At 42.6% G+C, this 15556-nt stretch overlaps 1 protein-coding gene across 1 annotated transcript; it reads left to right on the top strand.

Moving 5' to 3' along the window:
• Window positions 1–12193: 12193 nt before the first annotated feature.
• Window positions 12194–15239, top strand: LOC308575570 (vomeronasal type-2 receptor 26-like; the record flags this gene model as incomplete). The annotated part of the gene is made up of 4 exons (XM_081174322.1): window positions 12194–12347; window positions 12623–12794; window positions 14032–14158; window positions 14338–15239. Exons 1-4 carry the CDS (start codon window positions 12310–12312, stop codon window positions 15237–15239), a joined length of 1239 nt encoding a protein of 412 aa, XP_081030448.1. The 5' UTR covers window positions 12194–12309.
• Between the last annotated feature and the right edge of the window lie 317 nt (window positions 15240–15556).

The following is a 15556-nucleotide window of genomic DNA, read 5'->3' as shown; positions in this document are numbered from 1 at the left end:
ACTCTCCAAATGGAGATGGGTTCCTCCAGGCTTTTTGGCAACAGGCATTCAACTGTTTATTTTCTGCTTCTAATGGGCACAAGGAAAACACAAAGACCTGCACTGGCCATGAGAGTCTGGAGAGCCTTCCTGGGCATATTTTTGAGATGACCATGACTGGCCAAAGTTACAGTATCTATAATGCAGTTTATGCCATTGCACATACTTTACATCAGATGCACTCATCCAGGTCAAAAAGCAGAATGATGGCAGGCAGAGGTGGGCTCGATCCTCCAAAACTGCAACCTTGGCAGGTGAGATTTCCTATTCAGAATAAACCTTTGCAAAGTTGATCAACAGAAAGGAGAATTGTGAAAAATTAAGAATTTGTTTGAAAATACTAAGGTTTGTTTCTGTCCATGACTGCCCACCCATTCTGTCCACCACCACCAACTCTTTTCTGCATTTGTTTCTGCACTAAAGAGGGACATATAGGGCTATTTTCAAATGTAATTACCTGGACAGTGTTTTAACTTGCTCCCAGTGATATTCATTGATTGTATTGGAACTGCAAGTTATGGTCACTTTACGTGGGTGGGGAAAAGTAAACAAAGAAATGGAGATCAGGGAAAACCCACAATGAGCTGCCCCCCATTTCTTTGCCCCCTTCTCCCTGCACTCCCACCTTGCAGGAGGGGCAGTTCCAGGGCTTCCTGACATGGCACCATTTTGCCTTTGCACACGGACCCCAGAGCTGAACCCTCACGCAAGTGGCAGGCCAGCTGTACTTACGAGAAATCCTTAGGTGCTCCAAATGTTGTAGACTACACAGTTTTTGACTACTTTCCAAAGTGTGAAAAATATTGATGGATACTTCTTGTTTCTAAAATCCATAAAAGCTCTCCTTTTTAAACTTTGCCTTTGTTTTCTTCTGCCTAGCTGCACTCGTTCTTGAGGAGTATCTCCTTCAACAACAGTGCTGGGGACTTAGTGTCCTTTGATGAGAATGGGGAGTTAGTAGGTGGATTTGATATTATTAACTGGGTTACTTTTCCAAACCAAACCTTCTCCCATGTGAAAGTAGGAAAGATAGTTCCACAAGATTCACAAAACGTAGACTTCAGCATGGATGAGGGAGCCATCACATGGCACAGATCTTTTTTTTTTTTTTTTACATGGCACAGATCTTTTAATCAGGTGGGACCATTGGATTTTTAAAAATGCGGTGTTGTTGGAGTAAATTATACTGACCCAAGTGAGATTTACATCTCAGAAGACAAGGGGAGGCTACGTTACCCATTTGTTTTGAAAGATATAATGTCTTGTGGTGCTTCTCTGAGCCTAATAATGTATATGCTTCCTATTTTACCTTCTTTTTTAACTCCCTGTATTTCAAAGTCTATTGTCTTCTCTGTCCTCTCTCCATCCTCCATCTTTAAAATTCAATATCCCTTCTCATTCACTCCCAATATTTACATTACAGTTTATTTATTTATACAACACGCCTTTCTGAAATAATGTTAATCATCATCATCAATCTTTATTACGGTCCAGAGACCCAATGTTAAAAAGAGATCTGTTGGATAATGTTAATCAGCCAGCTGATCTCTTTTTGGTTAAAACTGTGTTGCTTACAAGGCACAAGAGAGCTACATTTTCTCCTCTTTTTATGGCTAGGTGCTGCCCCTTGCCTTGTGTAATGATCGCTGCCAGCCAGGCTACAGCAGAAAAAAGAAGGAGGGGTTGCCATTTTGTTGCTATGATTGTGCTTCATGTCCACATGGGATGATTTCAAATAAAACGGGTAGGATTACTATTACTATTATTATTTTGTACCACTAAGTGTTCTGACCAACTCTAGCTAAGGGCACAACCAAAGCCAATGTTTCTGATCACTAACTCCAGATGAAGGACAGAGTAGATGAAAAATCCATGCACTTTATTCCCATCGAAACGTAGAGCCTATTGTGGATTATGCATAGTGGCTGGAGATTGTACAGTTTTTAATATCCACTTATCTCTGATACTTTCCCCAACTTATTTGTTGGAACTCATATATTACTCATTTGATTTTTTCAGATGTGGATTATTGTTTCAAATGCCAAGATGATCAATTTCCAAACAAGGCCAGAGATCAATGCATCCCCAAACACCAACATTTTCTTTCCTACGCAGAACCTTTAGGGTTCGTTTTAGCTTCCTTAGCTCTGGTCTTTTCTCTGCTCACAGCTTTGATACTTGGCGTCTTCTCTAGGAATGGGGACACTCCCATTGTCAAAGCCAACAACCGGGACCTCACCTACACTCTGCTCATTTCCCTCTTGCTCTGCTTCCTCTGCTCCTTGCTCTTCATTGGCCAGCCTCACCCAGTGAGCTGCTCTTTACGACAAGCTGCTTTTGGCATCATCTTCTCCATTGCTGTGTCTTGTGTCTTGGCCAAAACCATCACGGTGGTTCTGGCTTTCATGGCCACCAAACCAGGATCCAGGATGAGGAAATGGGTGGGGAAATCTCTCACAAACTCGGTGCTTCTTGCTTGCTGCTCCGTTCAAACCAGCATTTGTGCTGCTTGGCTCTGTACGGCTCCTCCATTCCCAGATGTGGACATGAACTCTCTGATGGAGGAAATCATTGTGGAATGCAACGAAGGTTCTGTCGCGATGTTTTATTCTGTCCTGGGTTATCTGGGATTCCTGGCCATGGTCGGCTTCACTATGGCTTTCCTGGCCAAGAGGTTGCCGGACAGTTTCAACGAAGCCAAGTTCATCACCTTCAGCATGTTGGTGTTCTGCAGCGTTTGGCTGTCCTTTGTTCCCTCTTATCTGAGCACCAAAGGAAAGCAGATGGTGGCTGTGGAGGTCTTTTGCATCTTGGCCTCCAGTGCAGGTTTGCTGGGTTGTATCTTTGCCCCCAAATTGTACATCATTCTTCTGAGGCCTGACTTGAACAGCAAAGACCACTTAATTCTGAGGAGCAAATAGGAATGAACTTGCATTAATGCTTTTAATTATTGCATTTTTTGTTGCCATTAATTGAATGGAAAGCAGAAAAAGTACCGTATTTTTTGCACCATAACACTCCCTTTTTTCCTCCTAGAAAGTAAGGGGAAATGTCTGTGCGTGTTATGGAGGAAATGCCTATGGGTGGCATGCCTATGGATTTTCCTCCTCTAAAAAGTACGTGCGTGTTATAGAGCGAAAAATACGGTGATTCCTTGTCTTTCTCAACTCTTAGCCTCCAGCCTACATCTGTAGCAAATAAAGCTGAGACCAATTTTAACCCCATAAAGGTGTTCTGTCAATTTGTTATCCTGTCAATACACTAACTTCTGCCAAGGCTATACTTTATATATTTAGGTAAAAGCTATATTGTATTTATTTATATGTAATCAAGAAAAGCTGCTGATCTCAGAATGTAGCTACAAAAGCCTGTATAACATGGCAGAACATCATGGACAATTAAGCGGTTGCATTTTTAATCCTTTCCGTCATCATCCACCTGTGGATCCACATGTATGTACACATCCATCTGGCTTCACAATGTGAAGTTGCCACATTTCCAAGTGGGGTTTCAAAACAATTGAATGACATATGTTACCCACTGGTCCTCATCTGCCTACAAATGAGACCCAGATTCTCTGAGTTTATCTTCTCCATTTGGGACAGATACAGAGTGGCTGGACTGAAGAGCATTTCAGCTGTCAGGAGAACCAACAAAACCCCGTGCAAAGTGTTTTACAAGTGCTGATGATGTTCTGATAGTTCAGGCTTGCAAAGCTGTGTTCATGAAGCTATGGAAACCCCAACAAGCAGCTCTTGGGTTTCTTGCATAGTTCCATGTGCAGCACTGTGAGGCCCAAAGATCAGCTGATTGCAGAGGCTTGCAGAGCATCATGTTTGCTGAGTTTCAGGCCCAATGAGCAGCTGATCATTCATGTGGGGAAAATGGGTTCTCTGACGTCAGCCCCATGTCACCTATGGCCCACAGGGGATGTGGGAGATCCAGGTCACCTCTCAGATCAAGTGCCCCATAAGATCACAAGATCAACCATGTTGTTTACAATAAAGCTTTAGCCAGGCATAGGCAAACTCAGCCCTCCAGATGTTTTGGGACTATTACTCCCATCATCCTTGACCACTGGGATTATGGGAGTTGTAGCCCCAAAACATCTGGAGGGCCGAGTTTGCCTATACCTGGCTTTAGGCCTCAAAAGTTGGTGGAGGTTGATTTAGTTAAAAAACCAGAGCCGACAATCTTTAGAATAGTAGAATTAAGAATAGTCATGATACAAAGAATACTATAGCATTTCCCCTTTGGACATAACTTGTTCAAAATTGATTGCTATGGTAGTGTTTCAAGCATTCTAAAGCTCATAGACAAAGATTCTAAATCACTGCATTCACAGATTTTTAAATCTAAACTTCATTATTGCATATTTATTACATTTATATAGCATTTATATACTATGGTTCTCCTTCTCCCAATTTCATCTTCACAACAACCCTGTGAGGGAGGTTAGGCTAAGAGTCTGTGACCTGCCCAAGGTCACCCAGTGAGCTTCTTGCCTGAGTGGGGATTTGATCCCTGGTCTCCCATCTCCAACACTCTAACCAGTACACCACACTGGTTCTCAGCTGAAAATTATGGTTTGTCCATATGGTGTTAGTTAATGTAATAAGAATTTTGGTTGATGAAATGGATAATGGACTTGATTTAAAGGTTGTGCAAAGTTGTCAGAAGTGCGTGCAGGAGCCAGGCCCTGTGACTGGTAGAGCCTCACAGGATTGGGGCCTTCCTGAGTTTGGCCTGGGAGGGCAAGGCCCACGCCGCACAGGTGAGGCTTGACGGAAGACTCGTAGCACCTGGTGGCAAAGGGTAGGAGGGGTATATAAGACCAGCAGTTCCCTCTGGCTCTTTGCTACAGCAACACGCTACCCGCCTAGCTGTGCTTCCTGACTCCTGGTTTCCTGACCCTTGGACTCTTGGCTTCCTGACCCCTGGACTGCTATCCCTGGAATGCTGATTCCTGCTTCCCGACCTCAACCCCAGTCCCGACGTACCAAGTTGGGACTCTGACTACCCGTAACCCAGACCATGACAAAAGTTTGTTCTACCTCTTTGAACAATTAACGGCAAAGCAGTTATTTTTTTATTCTATGTTTTCATCTTAAGTAGTTTTCTGGGTAACTTTTTCTCTCTCTTTTTGCTGACTCTCCATAAACTCTTATTGCTCTCCCTACTAAGGAGGACCAGCTGAGACTTTGGCTGTGATGTGATAAACATGCTCCCCACCCCCAAATAACTGAGAGGCTGATTAAGTCTCCTGTAATTATCAAAGTAATGACGATCATTTCTTTGACTCTCTGGGAAGTTCCAGTAGCTGCATGAAAACTATGAATCAAGACTTGCAGATACTATTAATATCTCCTGTGATGTTCAGAGCTTGGCCTTACACCAACGGCTCTGTCAGACTGGTCACTGATTCTATTTCCTAGCTTTTGTAACCATCCCGGTGAGACTTTGCTGCTCAGTATCACTCAGATGACAATGTGCAAAGAGATGAATTGTCGCCTAAAAAATTCCTCTTGCTCCTACAATACTCTGTGCAGGATGGTACTTTCCACCATGTTGGCATCAGTGCTGCTTCCTCCAGATGAGTGCAAGGCTGCTGTTGCTCCATGTTCCATCCGTGACCCTCTTCCTATTCTTCACAAATATTTCCAGTCTGGAGATGTTGTTATTGCTGGCATTATGTGTCAAATCTATATAACTTCAAGCATAGCCTTCGATGAACCTCCTACACCTGAACTCTTCGATGACATTCTGTAAGGAAGTGTGTGTGTGTGTGTGTGTGTGTGTGTGTGTGTGTGTGTGTCTGCTTTAAAACCGTATTGTATACCTGTAATGAATATATTTCTGCATTTGACATATGATGAAGTTGATGCTCATTACACTAGTGGTCAAAATTGTGGAAAACTTTAGGAAAAGCTGTATTTCTAAGGGCTGATGGCTCATAAGAACAGAAAACAATAGAATGAACCTCTGCAGTATATCATTAGAAAGATAATCTAATGCAGAATATAATGCCACAAACTGTGTTGAATAGTCCTGACCTGAATCCAACATAATATCTGTGGAGCTGATTAAATAAACTTTTAGTCAGAAGCAACAAAAGAATAAAGCACAATTTTTAGTTTGGCTATTTGCTTGCTTTGGTGATCACTTGTAGCTGAGTAAAATTTGTCTTCCATGAAGATGGTTTTAACAGTGAGTCCGTATGTGACTGTGGAGACCAATTCTGGATCCACATGTCCTTCCATAGTGAGGACCTAGATTTCCAGGTGGGAGTTGGTCAGGGTGAGGGTTTGCCAAATATGCCTTCCTCTTAGCACGTTTCTCACTTCCATCCTGAGTTCAAGTGCCTTCAATGTCCTTTACACCTTTGGTAAAAGCTGTTCTCACTGGCTGTTTCCCAATTGTCTGTGTTTATACTACATTTTTTTTAGATTGGCCTTAAGGGAGTTTTTAAACCTCTTTTGTTGACCACCAGCATGGTGCTTTCCATATTAAAGTTTGGAATAGAATAGTTGCTTTGAAAGACGATAATCAGGCAAAATGACCTGTCCAACAAAGTTGATTTTGAAGAATCATTTCTTCGATATTGGTGATCTTTGCTTCACCCAGGACACTGACATTAGTTTGCCTGTCTTCCCAAGTGATGTGTAGAAAATTTCAGAGACACCGTTGATGGAATCTTTCGAGGAATTGGAGATGGCATTTATAAGTGGTCTCTGTTTCACAAGAATAAAGTGAGTTTGGTAGTACAATTGCTTTGTAAACAAGCATTTTGTTCTCTATGCAAATGTCCCGGTTCTCAAACACCCTGCAGGAGAAAGCGCACTTGCAGACCTCAGACAGTGCAGGATTTTGGCATCAATGTCAGCCCTTGTGGAAAGATAACTGCCCAGGTAGGCGAAGTGATCAACACTTTCCAACCTTACACCATTGAGTTGGATTTGTGACTGTACATAGAGGTGATTTTGTTCTTGTCAGTGAAGCACTTTGGTTTTTGGGATGTTGTGCGTGTAGGATCAAGGCAATGGAAATAATAAATAGAGTTGGGGCAATAACACAACCCTGTTTAACACCTGATCCCACTGTGAATGGTTCACTTTGAGAGCCATTGTTATCTGCAATTGTTGCGGTCAAATAATCATGGAGGAGATGAATGATCTTCACAAATTCATCTGGGCAGCCAATTTTCAGAAGGACAGTCCACAGGGCATTACGATTCACAGTGTCAAAGGCCTTAGTCAGGTCAATAAACGCCATATACAGGGGTTGGTTTTGCTCTCTGCATTTTTCTTGTAGCTGTCAAGTGGTGAAAATCATGTCCACTGTCCCCCTAGCAGGTCAAAAACCATTTTGGGATTCAGGAAGGATAGCCTTGGATATTGTTAGGAGACGGTTTCCTAAGATCCTTACAAGAATTTTGCCGGCTGCAGCTAATAAAGAGATGCCTCAATAGCAATTCCGCTTAATAGGATCTTGAAGGGCTTGATTATTATGGTATTAATCTAAATAATACTGATGTTATGAGCCAGAGATACATACATACTTTCCAAAATGTTTTCACAATATTGGCCACAGGTGTATGATGATTCCTACCAACCTTTTTCCTTCCACAAAGTTCTGAGAGATTAGGGCAGACCTGAAAACACAAACCCACTTCTGCAGTGTGTGATAACCTTTTTCTTCTTATACGGTAGGCTTATACCAATGTTCAGTTTTTCTAAAAAAAGTTTGCAAGGCAGCATACAAAGTAACATCCCCATTCACTTTGCTAAGGCTTTCTGCTCATTTACCATGGTGAGCTAAGGATTTCTTATTTAATATTTGACTTTAATCAAAGCCAAGTGGTAATTCATTCAGACTTAGAGGTGATTTTATTATAAGCTTTTGGTAACAAGACTTTCTCCTCCTCCTCCGTAGAACAGAAATAGTAGCAATTAGGGCCAGGCTGCCTATCAGGTGGCAGGAGTTAGATGTTCAGGGTAGCAAAACATCCAGGTTTGTGTTTCAATATATCCATACACTTTCTATGTTTGTGAATGTGAATTGTTATACACTGTGTTGCTCTCCATACAGACCAATGACACAACTCTACCAGCATATCCTGGCTTTGGCATTTGCTGTGAAAGAGATAAATGAAAATCCTGAAATCTTGCCCAATATCTCCCTGGGTTTCCACATCTATAACAGCCATTTCAGTGCAAGCTGGACCTACCAAGCCTCCATGGAACTTCTCTCAAGCCAAGAAAGACTCCTCCCCAACTACAAGTGTGATGTTCAGGAGACTCCAAAGGCTGTGATTGGGGGGCCAAAACCTGATTTATGTCTCCACATGTCAACCATCCTGTCCATGTACAAGATACCAAGGGTAAGAGGTTTGCATGGAACATGGATCATCAATGAAAGCCATTTACAGTTGTTTCTGACTAGTCTCATTGGGTTGCATTCTGATAACTGAAGAACAAAATATCAAGGGAATGGCAAATAGTGGGTAAAGGTTGGTATTTTTCAACCAAAAATGCAGGTTGAGGAAAATGTCTGCTTCAGTTCCACACCTCCTGAAAAACTCAGGTGGAAGAATTCCTCATTGGAGACTTTACTCCTGTGCAGAACTGTAACAAAACGTCTGCTGTCTGTGGTAGCACAACTGTATGCTTGCTATGCCTGCTGAAAAATCACTTATATATTTCCCAAAATAACTTTAACATTCCAAATCAAGAGAAATAAGTGATATTGGAATCCTTCTGAAGCAGATCCCCCTCAGTAAAATTCTGTAACCACCACGGGTTATCTAGCGTGTGTGAGGTAATGGTCAACTTCAGGCAGAAGTTGAACAAATAAGGAAGATTTATTTTGCAGAATAAAGTTGGTAAGACAAAAGATGTATCAGGAGATAAAGTATCATCACGACTCTACTTCTCCTTCATCAAACTTAGCCCTCCAGTTAACTTTTGCCTGAAAACTCTTAAAGTACTCCAAACACTGTCGTGGTATCTAAGCTCAGAGGGTCCTTTCTCTAGCTATAAACATTTTCCTCAGGGTGGCTCCACCCCCTTGCTGACTGGCTGTCTTGCTTGCCATTTACCTGTTCTTTCCTTTATCCTCCTTTACATATGAAAGACAGCAAATTCTGCCGTAAACATAATTGCATAATTCTTCTATTTGATGAAAATACGTTAATACCTTAGTATTTCCCAAAATTGCAGATTATAAATTAAGAGAGATACAGTGGTACCACGGGTTACAAACTTAATTCGTTCCGGAGGTCCCTTCTGAACCCAAAACTGTTCTTAACCTGAGGTACCACTTTAGCTAATGGGGCCTCCCGCTGCCGGCGCACTGCTGCCGCATGATTGCCATTCTCATGCCGGGGCAAAGTTTGCAACCCGAGGTACTACTTCCAGGTTAGCGGAGTCTGTGACTGGAAGCGTTTGTAGCCCGAGGAACCACTGTAAACAAAAAAATTAACCCCCCTGGTTAATACATTGAAAACTGGTTTGAGGGTTTTGATATCATCATTTGTTATCATCTTTCCTCCCTTGATTTTATTAATGACCCTTTTCAGCTCATCTATGGCTCTTCGCCTGTGACGACTAATGACATTCAAGCCCTTTTCACCCACTGGATATTCCCAGATGGGACTCAGCAATACGAGGGGATCCTCCAGTTACTGCTCCATTTTCGTTGGGTGTGGATTGATGTGCTTTTTCTCCATGGTGACACTGGAGAGAGATTTGTACAAAATGTTCTCCCCATGTTTGCCCAGAAGGGTATCTGCTTTGATTATATAGAAAGTTTCCCTAAGGTTACCTCTTCTGGTGAGTTTGATGAATTGGTGGAAGAAGGTTCAAAAACCATGAACATTATTGTGGGAAGCACTGCCAATGCTGTGGTTGTACATGGTGAAATTCACACAATTATGGTAATGAGAACACTACCCAGGCTTGCAGAAACGAATGATGTGCCAATGCAAGGGAATACAAAAGTCTGGATTATGACAGCCCAGATGGACTTCACCTCATTTCCCTTTCAAAGAGGTTGGGACATCACATTCCTCCATGGGGCTCTATCCTTTGCAGTTCACTCTAAGGATCTTCCAGGATTCCAGAAATTTATTCAGATGAGAAAGCCTACCTTGGAAAAAGAAGATGGCTTTCTCAGGGTTTTCTGGGAAGAGGCATTTAATTGTGGTTTTAATGATTCTGCTTCAGAGAAGAAAGATGACAAACTCTGTACTGGGGAGGAGAATATTGAGAGCCTTCCTGGGTCCGTTTTTGAAATGAGCATGACAGCCCACAGCTACAGCATCTACAATGCAATCTATATTTTGGCACATGCTTTGCACACCATGCAGTCCACCAAATTAAACTGCAGAGCAATGGCAGAAGGAGAAAGATGGAAACTTACAGATCAACAGCCCTGGCAGGTAATGTTGTCTTCCAGTTAATACAGATGTCTGTAATCAACTCTGGAGCTCAGCCAAAGGGGGCACTTTTCTTGAATACCTCTTCAGTAAGGGAAACTCATTCCTCTTTCCTCTCAGGGAGGAAGTGGCTATCCTCTTAATGGTTAGGATAACATAATGGATGAAATTCTGCCATCACTTTAAAGTGGGTTCAGTTGTCCTTGGAATAGCAAAATGTGGCTATAGATTGCTAGGTACAGGATAACAAGCTATCACAATTTGTACAAAGGTAGCCCTGAATCCCTGGAAAGTGCAGCTTATCTACAGCTTATCTACACAGTTTATCCTCCTATCTGAAGGTAAAGGTAAAGGTAAAGGTAAAGGTACCCCTGCCCATTACGGGCCAGTCTTGACAGACTCTGGGGTTTGTGCGCCCATCTCACTCTATAGGCCATGGGCCAGCGCTGTCCGGAGACACTTCCGGGTCACGTGGCCAGCGTGACAAAGCTGCATCTGACGAGCCAGCGCAGCACACGGAACGCCGTTTACCTTCCCGCTGGTAAGCGGTACCTATTTATCTACTTGCACCCAGGGGTGCTTTCGAACTGCTAGGTTGGCAGGCGCTGGGACCGAGCAGCGGGAGCGCACCCCGCCGCGGGGATTCGAACCGCCGACCTTTCGATCGGCAAGCCCTAGGCGCTGAGGCTTTTACCCACAGCGCCACCCGCGTCCCTATCTGAAGGTACATCCTGTCTAATATTTGTGGTCTAATTTCTATGAAATTTGGGCCAAGACTTACTGTAATTCTTAAAAGTACCACATTTACCTAGGGACGCAGGTGGCGCTGTGGGTAAAACCTCAGCGCCTAGGACTTGCCGATCGCATGGTCGGTGGTTCGAATCCCCGCGGCGGGGTGAGCTCCCGTCGTTCGGTCCCAGCTCCTGCCCACCTAGCAGTTCGAAAGCACAATTAAGTGCAAGTAGATAAATAGGTACCGCTTTCTAGCGGGAAGGTAAACGGCGTTCCGTGTGCTACTCTGGTGCCGGTTCGCCAGAGCAGCTTCGTCACACTGGCCACGTGACCCGGAAGTGTCTGCGGACAGTGCTGGCTCCTGGCCTATAGAGTGAGATGTGTGCACAACCCTAGAGTCTGTCAAGACTGGCCCGTACGGGCAGGGGTACCTTTACCTTTACCACATTTACCACCACAATGAACATTGCTACCATCCACAAAAGGTTACCATTGTAACCTTCACAAAACATTTAAAATGAATATAGTGTTCCACAATGTTGCTCTTTTGTATCTGCTCATGAGCAGGTCTTTTTTCAGCTGGAACTCCCTGGAACTCAGTTCTCTCCCCTCTCAGGGGGGCGCCATTGCTATTCCAAGGGAACGAGGGAGGTGTTTGTGGTGAGTTCCAGCACCTCTTTTTCTAGAAAACAGCACTGCTCATTAATTCCTTTTTCCTTTTTAGCTCCATCCATTTTTGAAGAAGAGACTCATTAAAAACAAACAAAGAAAGACACTAACATACATCTTTTTAAGGAGACCATGACCTATACCTCTTAAATGTTAAAGATAATCACTCTATTTGTACGAATATTAGTAATATTTAATTATTTTTGGCATCTTCATTAATTGCCTTTTTCCTCTTCAAATTTAGGTCCACCACTTTCTGGGAAGTGTTTCATTTAATAATAGTGTTGGGGAGGAAGTTTCCTTTGACCAAAATGGGGAATTAGTAGCTGGATTTGATATAATAAATTGGGTCACATTCCCCAATCAGTCATTTCAGAGAGTCAAAGTTGGAACAATGGACTCACAAACTCCCCCAGAAAAGAGGTTAACCATTCATGATGATGGTATCATGTGGCCCAACTGGTTCAACCAGGTAAGAGGTTGTTCTGGATTTTCTCTAGTTTTTTGCTCAGTGTCCCAAAACTGCCTCATTGCAACACACTGAATCATCAACTATCAGAATCAGACTCGATCTGTGAAGGAAATATCAGGCTGTAGCACTGATAAAAGGAAAGCTATCTGGTTTCTAGGTCTATTTGCAGAAGTGTCTCAGCTATAAAGAGTCACTAGTCAATGAAATTTGAGGAAGCCCAGTATGTCTTTTAATTAGTATATACATATTATTATTGTTCCTTCCTTCATTCTCAGGATTCTGCACAGGTCCCCAGCGCATTCTGGGGCTGGGCCAGTGAACACCCGGGCCAAAATCAACCTCTTTCAGACAATATGGCCGAACGCAGAAAGATTTACTCTTGATTGGAACCCCCTGGTGAAGAAGACCCCTGCACCCAGCATGATTGGACCCTCTACTCAGGAACTGGTGAATGGAGGGCTCAATCCTGCTCAGTTTGACTGCCCTCATGTGTCCCCCTGCTTAGAACAGGCACACATATCCAAAGTGCAGTGTGGGGCTATTTGAAAGCTCTGTTGCAAAGAGCTCTCTGTGCTGCTCTTTGCAGATGCTGCCTGCCTTTCCTTCAGAATCAGCCCGATTCAGTTTGGGATTTGGCCAAATCTATTCCACAGCCCTAATTTGTACCTCACAATTATTTTTAGGACCTGGCTGCACAAAAGAAAATTGTAAGATACACACAGGTGATGAAGACAGTAACTCTGCAAGGGAACAGCACTGCAAGAATCCATCAAAAGCAAACAATTACAGTTGCAATCAAAAATTATTTAACCCCCATTGCAAATCAGGTTTAATATCAAAATTTACAGAATTTCAATTGCTTGCAAAAGCTATTGAAAGAGCTCCACTAAATGGATGCTTCAAGTGGTTTCCCCAAATTCAACTGAAAATGCAACCCTTCTTCAGTCTCACTATTATTCACCCCCTGAATAGAATCAATCACAACAGCACAAATACAACAGGTGTTGTCTCACCTGTTGCACACCTGATGCAACTAATCAAGGGCTTCAGGTGTGCTAGAGCTGGAACACATGAAATAGCTATCTTATTTCTAGCTCTACCTAACACATGAAATACCTGAAATCGCAAGGGGTTTCCTGAGTGTCAAATGTTGCTGTATGTTAGGCATATTTCTAAGTCAGGAGAATGGTCCAAGAAGGTAAGAGAAGGGATCATCGCCCTTCACAAGCAAGGATACAAGTATACAAAAAGAAAGCAAAGGCACTGAATTTTGGCAGAGAAACCATTGGAAGCATAGTTCGCAAGTTCCAAGTTAAAGAAACAGTGGTTAGACTACCTGCACAGGGCAGAATTTCAATAATTTCTATTGCAACTGTGAGTCAAAAACAATTCAGTTATTTCTATATTCATGAGATAGTGACCCAATAAGCTTTTCCCTGAACATTTTCTAATTTAATAAGATATTGCCATGCTAATCTCTGAAGAAGTTCAAATACTTACTAATATGGTTTTCCTAAAGGCAAATGTACTGGAGTAATGGTAGAAGTTCCAATGCTACCATTTGCTCTGAATTTAAGATCATCTTCAGATAAAACAAAACACCTCTAGCAACCTATTGCTTACCTGTCATGTTCACTATTTGAAGATAAGTCCCAAACGATTTCCTTCTTTCATTTATGAACAGGCACAACCCACTTCTCTGTGTAATGAGAATTGTCATGTAGGTTATAGAAAGAACAAGAAGGAAGGAAAGCCATTCTGCTGCTATGATTGCCTTCCGTGTCCAGAAGGGAAGATCTCAATCAAGGAGGGTAAGGAATGCATCACACGCTTTAATTTTACCTCTGCATCAGAAGCTCCTTTCTCTAGTGGGAAAACAGTATGGAAGTAGCAAATATACATTCTGGTATCTCTTAGATGCATTGTGACAATTTGGGGACTGAAGACCTTTTTTAATAATAAGATTTGTTTCTTCCATTTTCATTTTCAGACCTGGATGACTGTTTAGAATGCCCTGGAGATCAATATGCAAACAATGAACAGAATGGCTGCCTCCCCAAAGACAAAACATTCTTGTCTTATGGAGAACCGTTGGGGATCAGTTTGGCCACGTTTGCCCTCTTTTTTTCCTGCATCACAGCTTTGGTGCTTCAAATATTCACAAAGCACAGAGATACTCCCATAGTTAAAGCCAACAACCGCAACCTAACTTATATTCTCCTCCTTTTCCTCCTGCTCTCCTTCCTTTGTGCTCTGCTCTTCATTGGCCAGCCTGAGGAAGTCACCTGCCTCCTTCGACAAACTGCTTTTGGCATGATCTTCTCAGTGGCAATTTCTTGCATATTGGCCAAAACTGCCATTGTGGTTCTAGCTTTCATGGCCACCAAGCCAGGGTCCCGAATGAGGAAGTGGGTAGGGAAGCCACTGGGCACCCCAATTATGCTTTCCTGCTCCCTTATGCAAGCCACAATCTGCAGCATATGGCTGGCAACTTCTCCTCCTTTCCCAGACGTTGACATGCACTCAATGACTGAAGAAATAATACTAGAATGTAATGAAGGCTCCACTCTTATGTTTTATTGTGTCCTGGGATTCATGGGTTTACTGGCCATAGTCAGCTTCACGGTGGCTTTCCTAGCTAGAAAGTTGCCGGACAGTTTCAATGAAGCCAAATTCATCACCTTCAGCATGTTGGTCTTTTGCAGTGTGTGGCTCTCCTTTGTTCCAACCTACTTGAGCACCAAGGGCAAATACATGGTGGCTGTGGAGATCTTCTCCATCTTGGCCTCCAGTTGTGGGTTACTGGGCTGCATCTTTATCCCCAAATGCTATGTTATTTTACTGAGGCCTGAGCTGAACAGCAGAGAGCAGCTAATAAGGAGACAGTTTTAAATAATCCAGAAGTCTGAATAATGCTCGTAATTTTTGGTGTCTGTTATTGCTATTTTATTTACATGTATGTCATTAGAAATTAAGGATATTCATGCCCCTTGAAATTAAAGAATCAACAAATAATTGAAGAATTAAAAATTAAATGATAAAAAAGATCTGGAGCAGCTCCAAGAATTCCTTTGGGAATCATGCTGGCAATTCTGGGTGTCTGTTATTGTTATTTTAATTACGTATATGTAATTAGAAATCTGGGATACTCATGTCCCACTGCTTTCAAGCATGAACTATCAGCTCATCACCAGCACTTGTAAAGCACT

Source organism: Podarcis bocagei (assembly GCF_964188305.1).
Source record: "Podarcis bocagei genome assembly, chromosome: 16".
NCBI lineage: Eukaryota > Metazoa > Chordata > Lepidosauria > Squamata > Lacertidae > Podarcis > Podarcis bocagei.
The sequence above is the reverse complement of the archived record's forward strand: the minus strand, read 5'-3'. Positions and strand labels throughout refer to the sequence as shown.